Source organism: Odontesthes bonariensis, chromosome 14, assembly GCF_027942865.1.
Source record: "Odontesthes bonariensis isolate fOdoBon6 chromosome 14, fOdoBon6.hap1, whole genome shotgun sequence".
Taxonomy (NCBI): domain Eukaryota; kingdom Metazoa; phylum Chordata; class Actinopteri; order Atheriniformes; family Atherinopsidae; genus Odontesthes; species Odontesthes bonariensis.
In genome coordinates this window covers 21,168,451-21,196,373 of record NC_134519.1, presented here as the reverse complement: position 1 = coordinate 21,196,373, position 27,923 = coordinate 21,168,451, and the positions used below count along the sequence as shown (strand labels likewise).

General features: G+C 39.8%; 1 protein-coding gene across 1 annotated transcript in view; it reads right to left on the bottom strand.

Annotated features, from left to right (window-relative positions):
• gpc1b (glypican 1b) overlaps window positions 1-27,923 on the bottom strand; it is a 72,035-nt gene that overhangs the window by 15,942 nt on the left and 28,170 nt on the right. The window contains exons 3-4 of the mRNA XM_075483457.1: window positions 17,948-18,106; window positions 366-593 (exon numbers count right to left, since the gene is read on the bottom strand). Coding sequence (XP_075339572.1) covers window positions 366-593; window positions 17,948-18,106 — 387 coding nt within the window. The remainder of the gene's footprint in view (window positions 1-365; window positions 594-17,947; window positions 18,107-27,923) is intronic.

Sequence of the window (27,923 nt, the reverse complement as noted above, 5' to 3'; positions counted from 1 at the left end):
TCTGAGGCATTACAAATGCATAAATGTGCATAAGTGTTTCACTTTGAGTTGACGTACTCCAAAAACTCCAGCAAAACAAGTATGTTGGCGTGGCCGCACTGCTGTGTACAGTTAGAATGACAATAAATTCCGCCAGAATTGCAGGTTCATGGAGATTTGTTAAGGAGTATCAATATTCCCTTCCGAACAGAAATCAATTAACATGGATCAAATGTCAGACTGAAGCTGGAAACATAGTGAAATGAGATGGCACTTCTGTCTGATATGGGGTAAGTCTCACTACTGAGGAAAATAGCTTTGGTGTAAAAATTAATTTATCTATGACTCATACTGTGGCATTAATTCTATATATTGCATAAATGTACCTATCGAATATTGCTTGTTTGCCTGGGAGAAGAGCTTCTCCAGCAGCCTCGCCCAGAAGTCATTGAGCACCTCTTCCAGGTTGACATTGGAGCCTCGGTAGTAGTGCCTCAAATCTGTGTATAGGTCAGAGAACACCTGGGAACTCTGGTAATATAGAAGGCCGAAAGTTGAAGTAAAAGTCTCCTGCAGACTGACACTGGAGCGGTTGAGCAACTCGTTGAAGTAACCTGAAAAACAAACAAAAAAAATGTTAAGATTTCTACAGCTTTGACTGCAACACATTGGTACATCTGGTACATCTGCACACAGCCAAGCAGATGAGCAGTCGAAAACAGAAATCCAAACCCTACACCAATGTTCTAAACTTTCATCAGCAAGTGGAGGGTAGGTATACCATGTAAATCCACTCATACTAAAAATTTCAAGGAAAAAAAGGTCTCACTCGGATTATTTGAAGCTTAAAACAGATACTTAGTGCAATGCTGTTGCATTTGATTTTTCTTAGAGTGTTGAAAACTTTATTGGTTCTTAAGTCATGGCAGATCTTATGTCTAGGGGTGCCCACAGTTTCAAATGGCACAACAATTTTACATACATTTAGTGTGTTAAAAATATTATAAAAAATATTTTTTTCCTGCCAGAAGTATGACAGCAACATCATTGTGCCCAAATCATCCACCTATTCATGCATTTGCAATATATTTTCACACACAAAACAAATGGAATAGTTATAGCAAGGCCTTGCATTTTTTTTTATCTCTTTCACTGACAGCGTGTGTGTAAATGTATATGCATGTGTGTGTGGGTGTGTGTATTATGGCAGGAGGACAGAAACTGTAGTCTGCAGTGTTTGCTTCGTTGGTGTCTTATCTTTGCCAGCCACTACCCAAAATCTGAAGGAAATGGAGAAAAGGGGCTGCCGCTGCAACAAGGGGGCAGTCTTCTTTTTTATTGGCTTGTGCCCCATTTAGAGCTACTTTTAAACACATCACATACACGATATTTAAACAAAATGTAACAGTTTCATTTAACAGTCCTGACAAACATAGGGAAAAGGTTAAGTCAAGTTACACAGTAGAAAATCTGTAAAAAAAACACACAAACATGGTATAATCTCAGCACTTGTGGTTATCATTATGTTTTGTGAATTTGCTAAGCCCATACTGACCCATCTATGCAGCATTATCTAAGCACTGGCCTTGCTAGATACCATATCTCTATTTTGTTTCCCCTTTCATTAATAAACAGCGGCCAACTGGCTTCCCAGCTGCAGTTGTTTGTGGCTTTCTTCTCGTCCTTTCACACGCTCCAAGATAAAAGGTCCACTCTTATTGGAGCTGTAGATTTGAGAAGATTTGTTCGCCACTAAATGTTAGCAGATGAGCACTCCCGTGAGGTGTGACTCACATTTAATCCCACTGGCAGAAGGGCAATCAGTGCACGATATTGTGTTTTTTTGTTTGTTTTTTTCGCTGTGGGCCATGTGAAATACTCACCGTGTATCCAAAAACTACACCTCATCATCTTGGAAACCTCTAGGAACACTTTTATATCAAGCTCTTGTCTATATCCCTTATATTGTGTTAGAAAGCTGTTTACACCTGTGGTGTTCGCGGGTCAATTTTGACCCATGATTTGAAAATGCTTGAAAATGCTTAAAATCTCCAGTTTTCTTCCAATATTGTTTTTCAACTGATTGTTGGCTTAGTATACATTCATATAAATGGAACCAGTGTGGGAAATTTCTTTAGTTGGCTCCACAGACACAGTGTTTTAAAATGTACCACTCGTTTTTGAATGCAAAAACTATTTAAATTCACAAAAAATATTTGTCATTCTTATAGGCTGGGTAATTAGAAACTGTAAATGTGTTATAGACCTATATTAGAGTACACCTACCAAAGAAAAAAATAATATTTTTTTTATTATTTAAAATTATTAACAATAGTGACATCTTTGGTGTTTCGGGTCAAAACTGACCCGCATAGATAAATAGTAGGATAAAGACAACAAGTGTTCAAATTTCTTTCCATAAAACCAACTTTTATTTAACCATACCAATTAACCAAGCAATTTAACCATAACAAATTAACAATATCAAACAACAGTGTGTGTGTGTGTGTGTGTGTGTGTGTGTGTGTATGTGCCTGCATTAACCATAAACTGAACACTGAAAAATAATATGATGTTAGTGCAGGTGAGTCACTCTGAATGAACCAAAAACTTAGCATCAGAAACTTTAACTGTGTGTGTGTGTGTGTTCAAATGCATGAATCACAGTATTTGATGGTTACTGTGTGCTCCACGCAAATTAATTTCTTGCATGTGTGGCAAGTGGTGTTGGATTTCCTGTCCTTGTTGGCCATTTCATGGTTATCAAGCCCTCCTCAAACCCAAGCCAGGGCACCGACGGAGAACATCCTCAGAATGACTCCAGGGCCTACTAGATACGCTGTGTCACACGCCCAAGACATCAAGTCAACGTTTGAACTGTTCTTTCCACGACCTATTCAGAGTATCCTACTTGAGATGACCAACATGGAAGGGAGAAGAGTGTTTGGTGATAGCTGGACGGAGATGGACAAAACACAGCTAGATGCGCACATGGGACTGTTGCTTCTTGCGGGGGTGTACAGATCCTGTAATGAAGCTACGGCCAGCTTATGGGATTTAAATTTTCCACCCATTTGTCCCAAACCTCCCTGATGGGAGCAAGCTTGTCATTCTCACGACGAGCAACTCTGGTCTCCCTGTTGTCAAAACGTAGCACTCTTGATAACACATGAAAGGCTTGAAGCGACATTGTGGCACGGAAAATAGGGCGTCCTGACTCACTATCCCATAAGCTGGCCGTAGCTTCATTACAGGATCTGTACACCCCCGCAAGAAGCAACAGTCCCATGTGCGCATCTAGCTGTGTTTTGTCCATCTCCGTCCAGCTATCACCAAACACTCTTCTCCCTTCCATGTTGGTCATCTCAAGTAGGATACTCTGAATAGGTCGTGGAAAGAACAGTTCAAACGTTGACTTGATGTCTTGGGCGTGTGACACAGCGTATCTAGTAGGCCCTGGAGTCATTCTGAGGATGTTCTCTGTCGGTGCCCTGGCTTGGGTTTGAGGAGGGCTTGATAACCATGAAATGTCACTTTTTTTTAACTTGAAGACCTCTCCTTGAGCATCTGTGACATCTGGGTCCTCCTCATCAGATGTTTGGTCTTGTTCAGGGTCATACTGAACATCATCCTCCTCAGCTTCACTTTCCTCTCTCTCCTCAGGATGACCATCATTACCAAAGATATGATCTAGCGCGGCATGAACAGAATACCTTTTGCTCATGTTTACTGATGCTCCTACAGAATTCAACTAATAATATCAACTAATAATATCCCACCCAAACCCTCTTTATATGTGCCAATGTTTATAAACAATGTATCAATATGCTGTGAGAAAGTTTTAGTTCAAGTGGGGGTGGTGTGTGTGTGCCAGATGCGTTTTCTATATGTCTCTGTCTGTGCCTGTCCATGTGAAAGAAGCCTGTGTGTGTGTGTTGTGTGTGTGTGTGTGTGTGTGTGTGTGTGTGTGTGTGTGTGTGTATTTGGGCTATAACTGGGCATATTGGGCCACAATTGATCCTCAGAGCAACCCATAACTTTTAGGTGATGCATAAAACAGCCAGTATTCTCTGCCGGGTCATTTTTGACCCGTAACACCACAGATGTAACTTTTCTCTTTTGAGACCTTTAGAATTTACTAAAATGGTGAAAATTGATATTTCTGCATTCAATCGGGTGTGTCTGAGGATTAGATGAAGCCTCATTCCAGAGCAAAAAAGCAAATGGTAATTTTTACACATTTAAACTTGAAAACGGGTCAATTTTGACCCGAACACAATAGAAGGGATATCCTGATACGTTAGGATCACAGTCTTGAATCACAGTCTTTTACCATGCCCTCCGGCACTTCTTTCATTTTGGGTCGCTCTCATGATTTCTAAACCAAACTTATAGTAAGGTTGTTGAAACTTTTGTGAAGGGTTGGCTTTTAAATGTTCCAAGATACAGATTATTAATTATGTATGTAAAAGGAAGAAACGACTTTATACAGGGCGGTTTTGAGTTTTGATTGCAATAAAAAGCAAAAGATGTAGCCTTGAGCATTTCAAAACTGACAGCATTTTCTCTGCTGGAAAACAGTTTTACTCTGTTGAGGAACGTCAGAGCCCTTTTCTGATTTCAGAAGAGTATCGTTGGATTTTCTGCCCTGAAGGCATTCGTGTCCAATGACTTGGCCACCCTCCTGGGAGTGGTTGGCCAAGTTTCTTAAAGCCAAGCTCACTGCTAGAGCTGGCGTTATTAAAAAAAAAGTGAGAACTATTCAACTACAAAGTTTTTACTGCCAAACGAACAGAGCCTTTGTAGATATAGCGGTAGCTCCTCATAAAGCTATCAAAACCTCAAATGAATTGTTCTACAACTACGCTGTGTTGACAAGAATTGTCTGGAAACAAGTCAAAACCAGGAATTTGTATTTGGACAAATTTGTATGGCGAAAACATCAAGACAAAAGAATTAAACATATGTAAGCTTTTTACCAAATAGATTATACATGTAATAAATAAATAAATAATAATATTGATCTACACCAAAATGGTTCTATATATGTGCTTCAAAGGAGTTCAAGTACGCATTACAGGTTAGCTATCTTTAAATCCTTGATATGGTTTCGAGTTTCCTGTAAGGATGCTTACACATAGGCAGTGGCTGCCACCTGCCTCTCGAATAAAAGAAAAAAGCAGACTGTAGTGAACTGCTGAAATAATGTGTTGTGTTGTGCACATGGGTGAGGACCACAGGAATCGGTCCCCACCCATGTCATCATCGCATGTGATTTTTCTTGGATGATATTGCTTGTTGACACATGCAGCAATACTCAATAAATCAAGCGGGCAGCAGCTGTTTGTTCAGTGGTTGTTTATCAGCAGCTGCATGAGATATCCCCAGAGAGCATGATCCTCTGTTCTGATATGTCAACATTCAAACTACATGTAAATACAGCTCGGAACCAGCCTCGAAATACCTGAATAGAGGGAGGCGTATCTGTGCCACTGACAGGAGAACACATATATCTTAAAATATAAATTTCCAGAAGTCAGCAGAAAAGCAAATGTGAAGAGGAAAAAACAGCTAAGCGCGCCCATGTAGGTTCATACTATCCAGAATGCACAGCAGACTACAAGGCAGACGGAGAGATAAACAGGAAGCTGCTGTGACAGGTGCAGATTTGCTTTTAATCCCCATCAAAATTTATTCCTGGTGTGTTTGGTCAGCCGAGCTGCAAAATGTCTGGGTTAATGAAACGGATTGTGGAAGATCTACTTTCCCAGGTAGCTTTCTCCAGTAAATTGATTATCAGCATTTTTTGTTTATAGTGGTAATTTGTTTGGGGGCATGTTTTTTTTTTTTAACTGCCTTGGGATCAACGCACACGGAGGGCAGATCTATGCTGTCCAGTTCTCCTCTGGCCTTCAGCTCAAGTGAGTAATGATCGTCATTAGTATGACAAAAAACCTCTGTGCACGTGTGTGAACTTGTCTGTTTTGTGTGTGGAATGACCTTCCACATTCGTCACCTGTTTGTGTCTCTGTAGCACGGGGAGCCCCAAGCCAAGCCCCTCCTTTACCCACCCTTTCTTTAATTCTCACCCGCAATCCTCAGCCATGCCTTAAAGCCTCCTCATTCTCTCTTCCTTCATCTGCTCTCTCGGGAAGAAGTGATGGGTAAGGATGCTCGATTGCTTATATTCCAGTACACAAAATGTGGGGTGGCCAAAGTGCTGGCATGAAAAAGCTGACGATAATTAGAATGTAAGTGATATTTTTACCCATCTTCGAGAACTATTATCAACATAGATAGCTGCTCCTAATTCTTCTGATTTCAATGATACAAGTACATTTTGGTAATTTAGATTTACATCAGTAAGTCGTTTAGAAATGATTCTATTATTTGAAACTCAATCAAAAATCGTTTTTTGCTGAGTCTGCTCTCAGCTATTTACTGAGCACAAAGCTTTTATCTGCAGAGGACAACAGAAGACATGGAAGAAACAGAGTAATTACTGTGGGTCCTGCCCACAGTGGATGGAAAAACAATTTATTACTCACAACTAACTTTTTGCTGACTTTATAGACTTTAAACCATTAGGGGGAAAAAAAACAACCCAAAAAACTGATACTTTAAAGAAACAGTGTGCAACCAACAAAACTATGTGTGGGAAAAACTATGGAGGCTCATAGGATGCAAAAAACACCCTTTCAAGATCCAGTGTTTGATTTGTCTACCCCGGACTTCCCATGAGATCTCACGACATGCCTATGTTAGTCTATGGTGTAGTACATTGATATTTCACAATAAAGCCTGAAAAATTACATTAATACATTAATAAGATTCCTTTACTCTACTGCTCTCTACTGCAAGACAGCACCTGCCATGCTACTGATGATATTTCCTCTCCTGCGGGGCAGTAACGACACTGATGCCCATGCCACAATTATGCTAACAGCAGGCACTGTTGATGAGGAAAGAAATGCCTTGTGAGGGGACTGGATGAGATTGGCAGATTGGTATTAAAAACCTCTCACTCTCAAGAAAGTTATTGCAGGTTCAAGTCCTGTCTTAAACTAAATTTCCCACGGTCCTTTCACTTTTCTACTTTGCCATCACTTACTCTTCTACTTCGCTCTGACTTGCAAATGGTCAAAGTTAGAAGTTAAGAGATCACACATGTCAAACAATGCGTGAGTTGCCAGAAAAACTTTGTCAACTCACAATTTCTGAACCTGACTTTTGAACCCACTACATTTCTTTTTAGATGTGGACTAACATACATACTAAAGTTTTCTGGTGAGACTGGTCTGAGGCTACTGTAGAAGCTAGAGGTGAATCAAGAGTGAATTTCAATTGCTGACAAAACATCAGTTTGGAGCAGAAGAGCTGATAGGCAATCTGTCTGCCCATGTCCCCATATTCTGCCTGCAACAATGAAACTGAGCAATATTTGACTCAATTCAACTGCAGAGAACAGCTATTCAATAAAAAAAATTCATATCATTGTAAAGTGGAATAAAGAGGCAATGTAAATGGAAGTGTGTGAACACAGGTTAAGAAATAGTAGTTTAGAAATCTACATCAGTACACCAGGGTATGCATATGCATGTTTATTAGCCATATGCTTGTTTTGCCTTATGATGAATCATTAATGAGGCACTATCCTATAAGTGCTGCTCAATCAGCAAAACTGATTGCTTGGTTTAAACATGGCAATATAACCTGGTGGACTTAATGAAAGGGAACCTGTACCCTCTCTAAAAAAAAGCTTGATCTGAGGTAGTGAATTATGATGTGATTCTGTATCAGTATAAACAGTAATATAAATTGTATTGCATTTATATTGATACAAATCTCCTAACGAATTTCAAAGTGGATACAGATTTAAGGTATCAACAAGAAGAATGCAAAAATTGGGATTGTGTTACCTGCACCAAAAATCTGGGCTATTAAGAGTTCTGTGAGTGACAGTAAAGCATCTTATCATGGAATATGTATAAATCAGATGATGCTGCAGTGCTGTGATTATGTTTGCAAGCAATAAAGCTAACTACAGTTAATCTACCGACTTAACTTTGTTTGTGCTTTGACCACAGACCATTATTTCATCCCTTGACTGCATATTATAGTGCCAGTTGGTGTCCCCAACTGAGCTTTCAGAAACCAAATTTCAAGAAGTCATTACATAGAGAAATATATATATATATACAATACAATTGTCCATCTTTGCTTTGAAGACCACACCACAAGGTATGCTCGTTTAAATAACTGACAGCAAAGGCATTTTTTAATGTGACAGAAGATCAAGAAATTGCTTCACTTTACCACCATCACATTGTAGCTTTCACACACATGCACACACACACACACACGCACACACACACGCATACTCTTAGAACAAACTAAGTGAAGTGTGATGCCTTAATGACTTTCTTCCTGTGGTGAGAGGGGAGTTAATGATTTCATTTGTAATCACTCTTAAATCCAGCCCACCTTGACATGTCAGATGCTTATTCTACCTGTATTTCCATGTTCTTTATCTCCCTGCTTCTAAGCATGATTGAATGCATGCACACATAAATGCATGATCACATAAAATCTGTCTTGAACATGAAATTTCTTCATTTTTTGTCTCAGGGTCTTTTATAAAACAATACAGAGGTTTAAACAAGAGCCTCTTCCTACACTTAAACTCTTTCCAGTGGAGATTAAACTTTCACCAAATTTTTAAATCCAGGTTAAAAACATTTCTTTTCTCATGTGTCTATGCATGAAATCTGCACGGTATCTTTTTTTTTAAAGTATTTTTTTGGGCTTTTTATGCCTTTAATGAGAGAGACAGGAAGCAGGGGGCAGAGAGATGGGGAAGACACGCAGCAAAGGGCCACTCAGTGCGGGAGTTGAACTGTGGCCCGCTGCATTGAGGACCAAGCCTCTGTACATGGGGCGGCTGCTTAACCCACTACGCCACTGACCGCCCCTATCTGCACGGTATCTTTGAAGTTATCCAGACTGTTTCTTGTTTTTAAATTCCTTCTAATTATTTTCTTTGTTTCTCTTTATATTCTTTTATGCATTTTTAATGCTTCTTACACTCCCTGCTGCAATGCTTTTATTTTATGCAAAGCACTTTGAATTATTTTGTACATGAAATGTGCTATATCAATAAATTTGACTTTGACCCATTTCTGTGCTGTCTTTTTATCTAACCCTCTTTCACCAAACTTTCTCTGGCTTGTGTTATTGACAAGAGACCCTGTTTAACACATATGTACACTGATTTTTCTATAGCTGCCAATCATCCATCCATCCATCCATTTTCTATACCGCTGAATCTGTTGGTTGGGTCGCAGGGGGGCTGGAGCCTATCCCAGCGGTCAATGGGCGAGAGGCAGGGTACACCCTGGACAGGCTGCCAGTCCATCACAGGGCCACACAGAGACAAACGAGACAAACAACCATACACACTTGCACTCACTCCTAAGGACAATTTTTCATAGAGACGCCAATTAACCTAACATGCATGTTTTTGCATGGTGGGAGGAAACTCGAGTACCCAGAGAACCCACGCATACATGGGGAGAACATGCAAACTCCACACACAGAAAGGTCCCAGCTGGGATTTGAACCTGGAACCTTCTTGCTGTGAGGCAATGGTGCTAACCACCACACCACCATGCAGCCTTTAGCGGCCAATCACTCTGACTAATTTCAAGTTACTTTCTCACGAGAATGTATTAACTGACCGAGTCTTGTGTCACACATTCCCCCACAAAAGATCTGGTAACATTTATTGTTGTTTAATAAAGTAAGATTCCCATCCAATAGACAAATTGGTCTGCGATTACAATTGTAGGCTGACAAAAGAGAAAAGAAAAACTTTTATGACTTGTCTGCTCACTCTCTGGTCTCTGGTGAAACGCTTGCTGGTATTTGTTTCCTCTAATTGCCAGTTATCCCCGCCCTGCATGTGCAGAAAATGATTTGCTTGGTTGGGAACATGTTGGAACACTAAAAATACTTTGTGAAATGTACAATCTAAGTCATGGGAATTGCTTGATTTCTGAATTATAAGGGTGCTGACACTACCAACAAAATAAGAAGGGAAAAAAATGCAAATAGGTGCCAATGTTGACAAAGGAGCATAATAATACTCGCACGGAGGGCTATTAATATCAAACTAGCAGCAGAGCGTGACAGATCAGCTAAGTTTTGGCAGTGACAGAACAAATGGGAGTAGGAGAGGAATAGGGACTTCAAGGGCAGCAATTACATGTGTCTTTTATATCCGACAGTCTTCATTCCCTTTTTTATAATTTGACAAGCGCTAAATGGTCATATTAGCTGTATGGTTCTTTGGCAGGAAAGAGAGACAGAGAGTGTATGACAATGCACATGTCAAAAAAAAAGATGAGGAGACGAGGTGCTAGAGCTGCATTAAAGGTGGGGTCTGTGATGTTTTCTGGAGCATTTTTTATCATATTGTCTGAAAACCTCGTCACGACCCCATTGCACCCACTAAAATAGAATGTTTGGAAAAAAACTAAATCTTTTAGTCCATTGTAGAGGGTGTAGCAAGAGGAAACGTCTGACCAATAGAAGTAATGATAAGAGTTACTTCTATTGGATTCTGACACGCCAATCAACCGTCAGCCCCCCTCCCCCCTGCGTTTCCACAGACTCGTGACTCGTTCATGTGTTTTGAAGGCGTGGTTTTGAGGGGTGGGCTGAAGGGAGAGGCACGGTTGTGTATTTTCAAAAATATAGCTTGCAGGAACCGTTTTTCCAAGATCTCATACCCCACCTTTAAGAAACAACACCTTAAACCACTAGTGTCATAGACATCATGCTCAGGCTATACATTTCTATAAATTGCCATATCTTTAAATCATCATGGATTTCTCCAACATTCTTGACTCAAAATTACAAAATTACCTTTTCCAGCTCCCGACTGACGGATAGGCGCGTTACATTAAAGCTGCAGTCTGCAACTCTTTTTCAAGCATAATGCCTGGAACTGTCCGGGGATTCTGAAAGTAGTACATTAAATACCCCAATACAAAAAAAAATGAGTTCTCTAGGTCCCCTATATGTCCCGCTAGGTCCCTCCAAAGCCAGCAGGTTTGTTTACAAAATTGCAGACCGGACCGGTAAAAGGTAACCAATCAGGTTTACGAGCTGGGCTCTGCTGCCTGTCAATCACCGATTGTGCACGCGCGATACAAGGTAGGCTCGTCTCCACGCTTATTTATCTAGACTATTGAACTTCATCACGGGCTTGTCTACTTACTGTGTCTTCCATGATCGCAAATGACAGGTGAGTTGATGAATGAGGAGTCGTGTAAGCGCATCTGGCATGCACGTCTACGTGCACGAGTTCTCATGTGTTTTGATGGGGCGGGACAGGAAGTTGAATAACTTTTTATTTTTCGGTTAAAAAATAAGCATTTCTTGCATTTTGCGACTACGGAGGTCACCGTTTTCAACTTCAAGCGTTCTGATAGATCATGTAAACTCTTAAAATGCCAAAAAGTAGGACTTTACGTATGACAACAACAAATCCTGCAGACTGCAGCTTTAAGCAAGTCATTGAGAAGTTCTCGTTTTAGTTTAGAAATTATAACCTCTGGATTTAGTTTTTACGATCTAGTTGGTGAGGGTTAAAAAACATTGTGGCTTTCTTTTTAATAGAACCTCCCGAAACATTTATCATATGTCTATTTTATCTCTATTTTATTAGCATACTGTTATACGAAGTCCCAAAAAAAGGCACAAAACAAGACGTTCTGACAAAATACAGTACTCTGAGAATCATTCTCACCCATCCAATTTACCATTAGTATAGTTCCAAAGCTCCAGGGTTGTCTTATTTACAAATTATATACATAATGTTTTGTAGAAATGATTGAAAAGTTTAAAATCAATGCAATGTATCTCATAGAACATAAGTAAGGAAATCTGTAAAAAAAATTTAGTTGTGATAAAGTAATCTGTATTTTGGGGAGGACATTTATCATTGTAAATTATTATTTTAGTTGTAATAGCACAAAAATCCAACCTTGAAGGATTCACAAAGTTTTTCTGACCCAAAGGAGCTAAAGGTCGCTGTCCTGCCTTTATGCACAGTGTTGCAGGTGATAAGACGGGATGTGACGTTTCTGTTACAACTAACACGAAGATGTGTGGTAGAGGGGAGGATTATATGCTTGGTAATTTGATGGAATTCCTGATGGGCTGTAGAAGCTCCAGGACTGTTTGGCATTGATAGCAGATAGCAATTAAGTCTGTGCAGTCAATTTTCTTGGAATGGCAACAGTCTGCCAGGACACCAGTGTACAAGGGAGCAGCAGTGAGGAAGTGGTGACTAATTCAGCTTGACAGAAATAGGAACTCTGCACCGTTTTCTTTTCTAATTTAATGGTTTGTCTTTCAAGTCCCTCTTGAGTTACCATCTCTCTCTCTCTATGATGTCTCTGGCAGCCTCAGTAAGATTTAGCACTGCCAAGAAAGATAGTGTTAATCATGAGAAATATACCAGCTGATCCTTGAACATTAGGTAATTGTGTCCTGTTTGATACTAGTAAACAACAAACTACATTTTTTGTTATACTTTGACATACAGTGGTAAACTTTGAAATACTGTGAAAACACTAATAGTTATTTATTAGCTAATAATGCTAACCATTCAGTACCCTGGTTCAGTTCTCCACTGATTCTTGAGTTTTCTCTGATGCATGTCAGGCTCATAACAATGAAGCTATAATCTGTAATGTGCTTTGACATTTTCGATCCCTTCAGCCTAAAAAAAAATCCTGTACAGATCCTTTTTTCATACTATAAAACGTGTCCGAGTTTGGCTTCTTTCCCCTATGCTATGTCACTGTCAAACTGTGTTTTTTAAGATGTGATGATGATACTATGGAACTAAAGCCCATCCGGAAGGTATTGTAATGCGTAAAAAGACCAAACTTTTTAAAAATCTAGTTGTAGTTCTAGTAGCTAGTTGCCAAAATGCAACTTGCACATTAAAACAGCCAAATAGACACAAAATTATATCCTATACAGTAGAGATTTTTGAGAAGAGGGAAATTAATGAGGGTAGACTGGACTAGATATTGATCAAATGTTTTAGTCACAGCAACAATCCATCCTCTCTCAACAATTAATTGGGATTCTTGGTTTCCCCCCTTTGCTTTTTTCTCTTCTTGTGCAAGGACAATGAAAAAATAAACACAGCAGGCACAAACAAACACTGTTGTCCTGAATACAGTAACTGCACAAACGCTGATCTGGGAGCCATTAGACTGTTTATGAGTCAGACCGACTCTCCACCAATAACAACACATATCAGCCAGGAACACTGCAAGAACCTTCGCAAGAATGTAGATGCTATTACAAGGTCCCTCATATTAAACAAGCCGACACATCCCATAATGCATGTTATTTATCAACAAGGCTTTCAGTGGAAGCCTTTATTCCACTTTCTCTCCGTGTTTCTTTTGACTTTCTCTGGCTGCTATTATGCACCATTTACGCTTGCCTGTTTCTTCTTCTATCCATCTGGTTCTCTTTTTGTTTTCCCCCCAAACTCCATACCAATCCTTACCCTTCCCTATCACTGTCTTTTTTCATCTTCTATTTCAATTTGCTTCCCACAGCTTGTCCCAATGCTCTTCTTTCTCACAAACTCTTCTTTTTCCTTCCATGTCTCAGTCTGTCACGCTTTCATTTCAGTCTCCCAAGGTGCCATCGCTCCTATAGTGAATGGTGTGTTTGACATAATTAGGCCAGCGTACACCAGGTCCCCACTGGCATGATTTTCATGCAAATGAAATGAGCCAATCAAGCACTAAGAAGGGAGCAGATGTCCTTGTTTCTCATGACATCATCAGAGGTGACCCCGAAAACAGGAAATCAGAAGGCGGGTGGTTAGAGGTTTCATTAAACCATTGATGTACATGAAAAATGGATGGGGCCACTGTGACATCCCCGGCGTGTAGACTGCCATTTTCATTTAGCCATCACTATCTTGATTAAATCAGAGCAAAATATGACAATATGGAGCTGGAGAGTGATACCTCTCTTTAAGCTCTAATGTTTAAGAATACATGGATTCATTTTAAGAAAAGGCCACCAACAGACTGATAAGGGGAAGAAAATTGAATTGGGTTCTACCGCAGCTCGTCTTTAAAGACAGCAGACATTTTGACTGTCAGAATTTTTAGAGAAATTATTCCCTATTCTTTTTGATGATTGAGGCTATGACACAGTAAATCTATATGGCACCTAGAACTCTGTCAACCCCTCATGCACACTTTAATATGTAACAGGTCCCGATCATACAGTAAATTAATGCCTTTCACCTGTAAATTGCGTGTATATTACAATTCCCTAAAAAATGAGTAAATAAGAGTAAGAAGTCCCATTAGAAATTAGAGTAACCATAAACCAGCCATCCAACCAGTACTTTTCAAATCCTACCAATGTCAGTGATACAGACTATAGAGTTGAAATGTGATGGAACACATAGACCAACCTACCCACTGAGCCAGGTTGGCCTTGAAACACACTATCCATCTAGGATAGATAGTGTGTTTCAAGGCCAACGTGAGCAAAGTAAAAACTTCAAGTTATGAGAGCAATAGGATGAGGACAGGAGTTCACAGTTGTATGCAGAATATAGCAAGGTCGTAGCACGGCTCACATGCCATGTAAATATATTTGACTCTCAAATGTGACAAGCGCTAGTTTTATCTAATGTAGTTTTGTCTTTTGATCTTGTCATAGGGAGAAGACATAATTGCTCATTCATACAAAATGAAACGCATGCTTCTGAATTATGTAGAAACAATACAAATGAACACATGCTCATACACAGGCAAAGTTTCTCACACATATCCAGATGTCACTGATGGCACCGTGAGGCCAAACGCCACCTGCCAGCTGTAAGGCCTCCGTCTGTCTCACACACCTGGCTGCCATCTAACACACAGCTCCCTTTGGTGCCATCACTCTCTGTCCTCCTTGACCTTTTCCCTTTCACTTTCATAACTAACCATCTCTGTGTTTACCTCTTTCTCACTCCTGGCTACCACTGTCCATCTGCTGTCTTAAACCTCCACTCTTGCTTTATGTTCTCTCTGTATGTTTTACTCTTTCACGTGTTTCTTTTTCACCTACTTTATCTGTTTGAATGTTTTCCTTGCAACTGTGTGCAGCAAAATTGTTTAACCTAATATATTGTCTGTAAATTACAGTTGAATACAAAGGAAATCATTCACACATACCCATACTGTACGCAAAATCCCTTTCAGGCACACAAATAGTGGACACACTGTGAATTATAAAGATATGCATACAAACACACATTTGCATGCTCATGTATATAGAGTGTAGAAACTCTCAGGCCCAGAGTCAGCTGTATGCAAACATGCAAGTCCTCTAATCTGTGGCTTAGTTGGTGCTTCTTCCAAAGTTCCTGGACCAAAAAACGCCTAGCCTGACTGGGCTGGAACAGTAACACCCTGCACTTAGCCACATGGCGCTAGTTAGTCCACACCCTGCTAAACACACCCAGATGTGCAGGGACTACAGACATGGTACAATGTCACTTTATGGTCTTGGGGCCTGAACAAAAAAGCTCTTCTCGGGACATGTCTGGGAAGCAGGTAATCATCAGCCATCTATAACCATATATGGTCTATCTGCTTAAACTATTCGGGTGCTTTCTGTCAAACAAACTTCAACCTTTTAAAAGAGTGACAACTTCATTGACGGAAACAGTTTAACTGTAGCCTGAAATAGATGTAACTTGTTCTATGTTTCACTTTTAAACTAGGTTTATAAACAGGATGTCTTTTGCAAGAATTGCCAGATCCTGCCAAATTCCTAGTCATGTGGCAGCAAATGTGACATATCACGGTCCATTTAACCGCAGTCTATTGCTCCGCTCTCTTCAAGGATGCAGCCTACAGCAGATGGTTTTTTGGACCTTAAGGTCACACATTTCTCCTTCTGTCAACTCTGCCAATCCCATCTGATGCTTTCAAGGGTAAGATAAAGAAATGTGAGGAAACGGGGACAATCAACAAAGCTGAACCGATTTGAAGAGGAGGGGAGGAATTGTGGATTTGTAATCAATACAAAAGGACAATCTAGCAGATTTTCTGTTTCAAAGCAACCGCACAAACATGTCTGGCGGGCCTATCTCAAGAAAGAAAGGCTCCAAATTTTTTTATTTGTTAGGCAATGCAATCCACCCCTTTTTTTATATCTGTGAATTTGTGAATGTGAAACATTGGCATATTTAGAGATAGCAGCTGAGTGACGCTTGAGTGTGTGTTTGTGGAGACTGAGTTGTTTACTCTCTCGTCTGTGCTAAATTAGGTGTTTTCCTGAATGGGAGAGTTCAAGAGCGGTAGGATGACATAGACTAACTTTGAGAAATTTTGCATGTACTGGACTGTGTTTTGGTGTTTGTAGGTGTGTTTGTAGTTCTTCTTTGATGCGGTGGCTGTATCGCTTTGGCGCAGAAAAAAAGACTGAAAATGAGGGGCCATTTGAAAGAAGGACACAGAGCCACGGAGGAAAAGCAAACAAATCTCACTCAACCACTAATCCCTGTGATCTGAAAAGGTCAGGCTAACTAGCCAAGCTCAGAGTCGCAGCTGACAGATCCATTGTCACGGACAGGCCGAGGGGAACACAGTGGAGCACAGAGACACCCTTCTATTAGTTGGAGCAAGCTATTAGACACAAACAACTGTCTTGGTGCAACAATGTTCTTACGCTGAAAGTCCTTTTCTCACACTTGACAAATTACAATTAAGACCTTATACTATTTTACAGCTCCAAGAACTTACTAGTTACTGTGGTGTAGAGCATGATTCAGACTGTAACTTTAATGCATGTCTCAGATCTGCAACATGGAATTGAATTTGTATTGCTTTCACATATGTACAGTGAAGCCTAATCAACCCTTGTCTTATTTGATCATGTCAAAACTATTGGTGAGGTATACTCTTGTCACGCTCTTGTTCTAAGAGGAACTCTGACGTGACATTTTTTTTTTATTGTTTTTACTCGAGCATGCTCCTCTCACAACATTTAAGTTACTTTTCCTTCTTTATTACCTGTCTATAATCTGTTATACAAGGTTGTGCTAATAGTTTTATTAATAAACAGGATTTTGAAAGAAAGAAAGAAAGAAAGAAAGAAAGAAAGAAAGAAAGAAAGAAAGAAAGAAAGAAAGAAAGAAAGAAAGAAAGAAAGAAAGAAAGAAAGAAAGAAAGAAAGAAAGAAAGAAAGATGAAACATCTCTGACCCTTAGGGGCGTGGGTATTGGTTCTCTAGGTGTGTACTGTATGGTTGTGTTTGACACTGGGACCTTGACTGTGGATGTGTTGGGTCCTGTGGGTTGAGGGGTGGGGCCGATGACCTACTTAGGCCCTTTGTTGAGTTCCCCCATTCATAGTTGGTTTCTTTGGTGTGGCATTTTGTCCTGCTGTGTGGAGGTCACTACCATAGGTGAGTGCAGCATTGCATCATGAGTTTGCACTTCAATAATGTTAAGTAAGTGGTGCGAGGTAAAATAAGAATTGTGTAACAACTTATCTGGTGGGCCTATTAGATGAAAGAAGGGCTTGAAATGACTTAATTGTGAGGCAATATAACTCACAGCTTTGGTCATATGTGAGTCTGTTTTTATCTGTGAATTTTTGGATGTAAAATAGTCACATGGCAAGACAGAACTTTTCCTAGCAGAACTTTTTCCATTTTAACAAAAGTGATCAGTGCTATTTGTTTGACCTGTATGTGCTTATTAGCTGTATTGCCAGACAGACAGTGTGTGTGTGTACGTTTGTTTGTATATATCATCGTTTTTGTTTCAATAAGTATGTCCAAAGTACACACATATTCTATGCTCTCACTCACTAGCTCACCTCATAAACTACCATCAAAAATGCAAAAAACTCACCATCGAAGGCCTTTTGCTGTTCAAGGAGTACGGCCTGTAAGGATCGTCCAGATTCTTTAAGAAGTCCTTCTACCTCCATGCGGCTTTGACTAGCCAGTTTTTCCTCCATGTCGCTGGTACAGCAGGTGTAACCCTGAGGACAGATGCGCAGGTGCTCCCCTGGTAAAGGGAAAGGTGGACACAGAGAAAAAGAGTGTTGGAAGGAGGTGAAAACAAACAAACAAAAAAATCAAAACCTTTAAAAAGTTCCATTGTTCTACTCAGCAGCAAAACTGAGATTTACAGCTTTGTTGCTGTTTGTTATGAAATACGCGACAGTGACTAACATGACAGCACCGAATTAGCTTCAGTGACTTTGTGGCTTTGAACCCAGTTTGTTGGCAGTTAAAGAGGCAGGGCTGCGTGCATTTTCCTGCACGATTACCTGACACAGCGAACCCTCCTGCAATGGGAGCAGTGATGCAGGAACACAGCATCAACCTCCATATACTTTTAATGAACACTCCTGGGCTTAATTTATAAAAAATGTTCTTAGATTTATACCAGAGCTTATAGTGTCAGGGTAATTTCCAACAGTGTGCTTATGGCCGACTGATAAAAGACAATGAGTTTGCATGAGAAAGGAAACTACTTGTGATTGATAAGTCTCACATCAGCTTAAAGTGACAGCTTCTGCCTTATTATTTCCCTTCATATTTCGACAGCATGTGTGGGTTTTGTGAGGAACAGCCTTAAGAAAAAAAGACCAAAGCTAACTTTTTGGAAGACATTATCACAGCAAAGATGGAGTGGATTCATGCTTTCAATCAGATTATTTTTTGGGACTAAATAGTAGTTTGACAAACAAAGACAAATGTTCAACTTTGGAGAGTGCAGCTGTTGCAATGAATGTGGTGTGGCAGGAAGACAGAAGTGTGGCTTATAGTAAAAAAGAAAGGTTCTGATCTTAAACTTCAAGGTGAAAAGGAAGTCATATACAAAATTACAACAAATTACTGCCTATAAAATTGGTATTCCATCATATCCATCAGTGTAGCTTACCATCAGAGGCTAACACAAATGTATGCAAGTGACATTTTTCTACAGGTAAAGATGAGAGAGAAATATATAATGCTTAGAATGAAAGGTTTTACTTCGATTAATGTAATTTACAGATAAACACACACCTGAGACACTATCCATTAACCAAGAAGTTAGAATAAGTTATTTTTCTAAAAAAAGAAAAAAGCAGAATTAAGGTTTTTGCTTATGTTGACTGAGAAAATGACAATAAGAAATACCATAAAGTTCCTTTCTTGCTAATTATGAAAATATTCATCACAACCTCTGAAACACACTTGGACAAAAGAAGAGAAACATCACAAATACTGTCGTAGCAGATGTTAGCAGTGTCCCTCCTGAGGAGCAGAGGTCACATCTGAGATTAGTGTGAGCTGCAATTTATGTGGGTGTATTGGAAGTATCACTGAATATATACATATACCAAAGCAATCAGGAACATGAAGTTGGGTATTTCTGGAACTGCCGTTCGCCACCGATTTTTATTTAAAAACAGCAATGCACACATAAACACATGCACATTTTTCTTCTAATTTTGTCAGCTATCCACCACGCTGCTGCTCTTTTTTCACAGACAATTGTGACGAAAGTGACACATTTTGTCAATGACTCAATTCTTATTCATTCCATATTAATGACACAATCACAGTAACAACACATGAAACCCTAAAGTGCTTCTAAACCTACTAACAGCAGTACAGACTATACTAAAAGTTGAACAGCAGGACACATTCATCCCAATCTATCTCTCTGTTTTATCCACTGGTACAACATTGAAGTCTAATATCAGACTGAAATAAGATAAGCTAAGTCTGATAAGTTTGATAGCTCGTACAACCTGCAGTCTAATCACCGAAGTCGTGCTGCTGACTGTACAAGTCTCGTTTTGAGACAAGTCTTGAAATGTTTAATTAGCATGTCAGCTCACATCACTGAACTGCCTGCACAAAGGCAATTGCAAAGTCAATATACACACATAAATGCTGGATTAATGATTTAACATCCCTATGCCTGCCATTATCATGCATCTGTCACAACATGAGCTCAGGGCACGATTGCAGGCACAATGCAACGAGACACCGATGTTAATGATTCTTTTGCCATCTTTTTTATTCTTGTCCAGGCTTGTGATTTCTCTGGGCTCAGATTACAAACATGTGTTTCACTTTTATTTACCATGGCACCACCCGTCCACGACCTCAGCTGTGTTTTACTTTGAGATCCTGTGTGACAAGAATCCTTGTTCTTCACTGATGATGTGTCAAGCCAGTTCCCATAAACGTCTTTCAAGTGCCTCGTTCAGTCCAGTTCTGGAGTGGTACAATTAAATTCAATTCTCCCGTTCAAACACCGAAGAGAAGGAGAGGCTGAGTACATGAGCGGAGAAGGTGACAATCAGCATCTCTCAGCACACTCTCACTGGTAATGATGTGGCTTACGCCCACGTATCATGACAGAGAGCTGAGAAAAGCTGCGGGATTTGTGAATAAAAACAAAATTTGAGAAAGAGTGAAAATGAAGACGAGGGAACAAATAATAGAGATATAAGAAAGGGAAAGGGAAGACTGGTTGAAGCAACAAGTCCTCTTGAAAGAATCATATAAATAATTTGTTCATACCCCTCAACACGCTTTATAACGGCATCCTCTAAAGCAGTGGTTCTCAAATGGGGGTACGCGTACCCCTTGGGGTACTTGGAGACACTCCAGGGGGTACTTGAGATTTTGAAAAATAAATTTAAAAAATAGCATCAATTCAAAAGTCATTATAAATATCAATTAATATAAGTTCATGTATGTTCAGGTATGTTTACAAACACAGCTGGCAGCGGGGCAGGTACCCAAATGGCGGCGTTCTACTGGCTACTAGAGCGCGCAACGTAACAGTGACGCGACTGATAACCATAAATCGCGGCATTTGCCTTTTATATGATAGAAGAAATAAATCACTGTCGCCTTGACAACACAAACAATGGAGTCCTGGTTAAAGCGCGGCAGCGGTACTGCTGAGAACACAGAGGGACAGGTGACAAAGAAGGTAAAAACACAGGCTCCCCCAAAATTCCGACAGTATTCGGAAGAATACGCCCTAATGGGATTCACGTCCACCAGCTCCAATCCTCCCATGGCATCTTTATTTATAACTAAGTTATTATTATTATTATTATTTTTAAAGATCTTAAGCTATTTTTTATATATTTTCATTTGCAAACAGTTGAGGAGAATGCAGTTTATTTGCAGTTGCAAAGTTTAATAAAACAGACAGTGTTGACACAGTGTTCTACGTCTTTTTTTCAACAAAAAATGCTTTGCGCTGGTTAGGGGGTACTTGGTTGAAAAAATATTTTACAAGTGGTACATCACTGAAAAAAGGTTGAGAATCCCTGCTCTAAAGTACTGCCCCTTCAAGCAGCAGAAAGGAAATAAAACTGATATCAAAGTCATTTTCAAGTATTTTGTTTAAGAAGCCAAAAGTCCACATGAGGAGGAATGCGATAGGGGTATTAAACAGTCGAGCGCTGCACTTTCAACTCTGGTTCTTTGTGTGACGGGAGGTTGAGGCCAACAGCCACTGACAAACACAACACGTTAATGAAACACTTTGTCACTGCATGATTGGATTTGCGCAATTACGTTGAGGTTTAAAATACTGAATTTTTACAACACTCACTTGCTTAAGGTTAGAAATAAAAACTACTTGGGTTTGCTTTAAGAAATAATAGTTCTTAGGATAAAAAAAACAAACACATTTTTTACAACGGGACATTAGCGTCATGGACGCCATTGTCACCCTTCACATGCAATCTCTGTCATGACCACTAGAGGTTGCATAGTCTTTAAAGACAGTTATTGCCCTTTCTGCCTGTATGTACGAATGCCACATGGACAAGTTTTGGGGAGGAGGATGGTCCCACTAAAGAATAGCACACTGTGCTTTTGTGGGTCAACTGCAATTTCTCAGCCCCTGTGATGGCTATTTAAGAGCAGAGACTGGTTTCGGTGTGTGTAGGTGTATTTTTTGCCTGTGGCCACTCCTTCCAGTGCAATGTGCCTGCCCTTTGAAGGACATCTGCACAAAAACAAGAATATAGTCATTGAAACTCATGGATAACAGGAGGTGTGAAGCTTTTGGGTGCAGAGACACTGTCTGCAGAGGGGAATTCTTCTGTATAAATAATGACACACATCTGTCACGCAGCTAGAAAGGTCAAAGAACATTATGTTTCCAGTTCGCTAACCTAAAAGTCGGCCAATGTTAAAGACTGAGCGGTCTCATCCATTTGACTTAGAAAACTGCTGTATGTGTGAGTGTCTCTTTCAATTTGGGTGAGAAGGACGGTAAGCCTCTCTATAATAGTGCAAAAGGAAACAAGCACTTACCACCAGACATGGCTCTTCTACTTTTAAATGCTTTCATTCTCTCCCTTTCTTCATCTCTCTTCAGCACATCTGCACTCACACTTTAAGTCTCATAGCCAGAGGGTACTAGTGAAATCAGCACAAGAGGACAGGTCAGTCTCGAGGGGGAGGCTCCAAGATTAGAATTTTCAGGACCACACTAGAGAGTGCAGCTAATGCTAAAGCTGCCAATGTCCAATGGGTGCTTATTAAACAACATATATCTCATTTTGTTTATTTAATTTGAGGAGATAGTAAACCAACATAGAGGTTGAACTGCTTACCGCAATAACACATACACACTGGTCTTATATTAACCACTGTCTCTTTTATTTCTGAATTTCCCCTTACAGCCTGAAGAAATATACCGAAGGCACGACAAACTTTGAATGAGAATTTGAAGTGATTGTGCAGAAAGTCAACAAAATCAAAAGAATCAAGGCATAATTGAATGATTCATTCAAATATGTACATGTAAAATGGCCGGTGGGGCATTAATCAAACACCTTTGGTGATACCAATCAGTGCGGAGGTAGTGAGCCAGTCATCTGGCCTCTGCTGCAATTACTCACATACTTAAACTAACCACCAGCTCAAATAATAATCTATTCGGGAGGGCAAAATTAAAGAAACTAATTGTTCGTCTTAAGACTGTAACAGTCCTCTGTCATTCCTCTTTTTTCTGTTGACAGAACGGCTCTTAATTCTTTCAACTATTAGCTTATCATTGTTCTCCAGGGAGGAAGGCTCCTATTAAGCAGCAATCTGGAAAGGCAGAATAAGGTCATGCACACTGTGATAAAGCATGGGAGAGACTGACAGTCAGAGGCTTTTAGAGATGGTGGGAAACACAGAAAGAGGAGAGGGCAACAGGAAATTAAGAATGACTCAAAGCCTCACTGGTCTGAGAGTCTGTGGACAAAATAGGAATTCAAGTCTTGTCCGGTTAGGTTGCTAATGCTGGGGCATTCAGTCATAGCAAGTTTGTTTATTTCAGGTCTGTGGTCACGTAAAAACTAGTGTTTCTCACTTTAGCAGTCATTTTCATTGCATGTCATTTCCTGTGATAAGCTTTAATGACATATTTTTTCTTTCGGATAAGAAAGTGTACTATTCAAGACGGTGATGACTGAGAAACTATATTCAATTCTGAACTGTCTATTTACACTATTCCTGTGTTCATGGAGGATTTTGTTTTTGCTCCAAGTTGCAAAGGTTATCATTTTACACATAAAGGAATCATTTGATTATTATTTTTTTTTGTATTTGCACAGTGTCTGTTCTTACATGTTCTGTTTTACACAATCTGGAAACAGAAGCGATCACCTTTTTTATCCCGATGCCAGGAAGAAAGAAAGTCACACGTTACCTGGAGGGAAGGTGGGGTTGTTAACAACTGCCTGATGCTGCTTCATGAAAAGACAAAAGAGCTCACAACTCAACCCTGCAATCAGTTCAACTCATTCAATCACTGACCTTTCCATTTGACGATTTTGTTTTAAATGAGGCACAAACAGCATGGCATCAAGTTTAGTGGGGTATCATGCTTAATATCATATTAGTTACTGGTATCTAATAAATTCATAACTTATTTGTGTTAAAGTCAGTACCGGAACATATTACATAACTACTGCCATCAACTCCACTATTTGTCGCTAGCCATATATCATTCATCCATGCGTGAAATTTATGAGACAAAGCCTTTGTGAGTTTAAAGAGACTACAGAGTATTATACTTAAATTCACGTTCTATAAAAGATCATATTTTAAGCAATTTCAATTACTAAAGTATTAATTCTGTACTTTAATTTAGAGATTAAACCCTACCTCAAAAGTATTCTGACTTTATTTGGGTAAATCTGGGATGTATACCAAATGAACAGTTGGTAAATCTCCACACTTTTCTCCTGAAGAACATTTGACAAAATGGCATGACTGTAATCACACTGACATAACTGATGGCCCCTGGTAATAACTGACATTGCATAACTGATGCTGTTTGAATGACAATGTCAATGTGTGTCTGTGGGCGTGTGTGTGTGTGTATGTGTGTGTGTGGGTGGGTGTTTGCATGCATGGGTGTGCTGTGGGACCAAAGAGATTAGCAGCCTAATCCAGTCATTGGTTAGAATGTGTGTGTGAGTGTGTGTGTTTCTCCATGGATTATTGCCAGTGCCAGGAAAACATTCATAGAACACCAGGAATCACACACATGTGCACACACCCACACCCACACACACTCTTGAACAGTGGATTTAACGGTCCAAGTGGTTAAACAGATGAAGTACAACAGGGGTACACCCTGAAATTTCACATAGCAGTATGACAAATGCTCATTATAGGCAATACCGAAGTGTTTGTCTAGCTACCACCCTGCATGTCTATTTGCTGTGAGCCAGTCAGAGCTTTCTTTGTACTCCTCACTTTCACACACAGTGAATGACCCACAGGGTACCCAAGCTTTCACCTATAGACCCCAGATTTGCAGCCTGGTAATACGAGCCACACAGAGAGCCACATAAATAGCTTGCTCGAGCCAGACGAAGTGGCAGCACACAACACATTTATAACACATTACTACTGAGGTTGGCTGATTTAACACGCTGCTCTCCTCTAGCTCAGACTGTCTATGACCTGCCGAAAGAACAGATAGCTATTGGTCTATACAGATACCACTGTACTGTAGCAGCAGATCGACTCGCTAGTGTCCGGCTGGACAGGTGATCTTTCACGCGCTTCACTTGAATCAGACTCACACTAATTAGATGGAAAAGTTTGACTCAACTACAGGAGAGACACAGGAGTAAATTGATACTGTAATGATGTGGGCTGTGGGGGAATAAATGCAAAGAGAGAGTCGAAAGGCTCTGGCTGTGATTACTGCTAATAGTGGTTAGCTTTTCGGATAAACAAAATGGACTGCGCTACAAAGGCATTGTGAAGAGATGGGAAGATATGTGCCTAAATAGAATATAACCAAAGGGGAGAGAACAAAACAGATCTTGACATGACTTATGTAATTATCACCCAGAGGTGCAAAAGAAAGCACTAAATGAGTAATGGTGGTGAATTAAGGGCTGTTTTGCATAAATCTTCACTGCTAATGCACAAGACCATTACTGCCAACAGAGATTCTGGGATCTCTCCTCTTCAACACTGTTTTGTGTTAAGTATCTCTTTAACACCTCCCACAGGGCAAAAGTGGCTTTTCTTGATATGTAAAAAGAATATATTATATTCAGGTGTTCACTAAGACACCAATGGAAGATGTAAACAGAGATTAAGATGAATTCAAAATTAAAAAAAAATGTAGCCTTAGCTTCAGGCAGTGATACCTTTCAGGTAAATAAAAGGATGATGGATCATGTCCCTGTTTTTATGATAATTTCTAGCAACAGGTGTGTAACCGATGCTGGATCATCAGCCTTTAGAGCAGGAATAGCGTCACTGTATACAGATCAAAATGGATTAGAGTTGGCGATTACAAATGTTATGAGAGAAAGCATCTGAGTGGGCGAGAAAAGGAGACAAACTGAACAAAAACGTTCTATCACATATTCAAGTGGATGAAAATGTATTACACGAATGTTAAGCCCAGCAGCCAATGCCTGCAACATTTGCAATGGGTCAGTAAGAATCTGCGGGATCCCACTGCTTTTGCAGGTCTCTAAGGGGAGCTGTGATTTATAAGGAACATGATGGATTACAACAGGTTTTGTAATTAAGTTGCTGTAGTCCTGAGAAACATGCTTGACTGTGCACTCTGGTAGGACAGGCACAGAGTGACACACATGCACAAACGCACACAAACATTCGGTCTTTGTGCTCTTACTTCTTACTCGGCTTCTCTCTGTTGCCATCTCCGATTCACACACAAACACACACAAATCCCTATTATCGATGAAGAACCAAAGAATGCCAGCTGAATTAAATGGAAGCAGCAGTCTGTCCCATTCACTTAGCAGGTAGAGGCAAAGGGCTGTCAGAAAGGGCTGATATGGTCTTTTAGACCAGAATGCCAATGTGCCCAACCGTGTCTTCATTCTCTGCTTTCTTCTGTGTCATCTCCTCTATTCGTTCTCACCATTAGATTTCGCTTGATTTTTATTTTTTTCACTTTGTGTGTAGCCATGGGTAAAACTGACGTGGAATGTAATTCACTCATAACAAACAAGAATAACACATCCAGCAATATGCTGTCCTAGTTACACCCTATATCCCACCCTTCTCCTGCCAGTTACAGACATGTCTTCACTTGTGCTTGCCTGTGTGTCACCTGAATGTCACTGTATGTGTGTGCAAATGTCAGATAGACTAGTCTTGCACGAGGTGAGTGAAAAAGTTATTTACTAAAGGAACTTAAGCTGTCGATGCGTATCTGCTGCATCATATCTCAGACATGCTACAGTATATCATCAAAGCCCATCTCGGAATAAAATGAATAACTATATGCTGCTCGGATATGACCTCTGTGCATGGAGGAATTTTTGTTGTTTTGGAGTACAGCAGGATGCTCTTTCAATGATGATTTGGTAAAAAGTCTTTGAGTAGTTCAGACAACAACATGTGACATGCTGACACAAAAGACAGATGCTTCTGTGTAACTACACACCACAATGAAGTCTCTAAGCTTGACAAAAACAAAATGATGAAGGCGGATAAGGACAGACTGGCAGATGCTCTTTTCACAAAATGAACCCGTCACATTGCCAGCTTCCCACATCCAAAAGGCAGTTTCGGACATTTTGGCATTCACAGGAGAAATCGTTTTCACAAATGACAAGGCTGATGACTTTATTCTGTTGTTGAATGATTGTATAGTCTCACTGGATTGTGGCATTGGAGAGACGTAATTTAAATAATTTTACTTTGACAGGTTTACAGCCAGTAATGCAACAAAAAAAAATTCAGTTTGCAGGTAAATCACTAAGAGTAACTTAGGTGATATACTTCAGATTTCTACAGTCATATTATTTCAAGTATTTATTTTAACAAAAGTAACAATGAATAGTGTCAAACATTTTTTTTACTAAACTCTGTAGGTCATTGTATCATTTTAGCACCTTTTGGCACATTGTTTGGAGTTTCATAACCCCCACAACACTGTTATGAACGCTATCCCACCCACAGCAGTTTCCACAACCCCAGTGCACTTTACTTGCTCAGCAGTGAACAGCTAATGAATACTGTGATGTGTTTAGCAGTTAAACGGCAGAGCACAAAGTGAGTTATTTGTTGCTTCCATCAGGTTACTATTAGCCATCACTGCTAAATGAGTGAAGAAACTATTCTAAAGTTAATCTGTAGAATGCATTAAAAGTTTTTCAATGTTGCAGACATTTAATACACAGACACAAGCGTGTCTGTGTATTAAATGTGAAAAATGTGGTTGTTTTTATAGTAAGTAGTTTAGAAATATTCAAATGTTCCAAGTAGACAAATTACCAGCACAACGTGGGAAATAATGTGATGATTATAAGTGCGAGGCAGATGAAGAAAAAGGGAGACAGAACAGTATA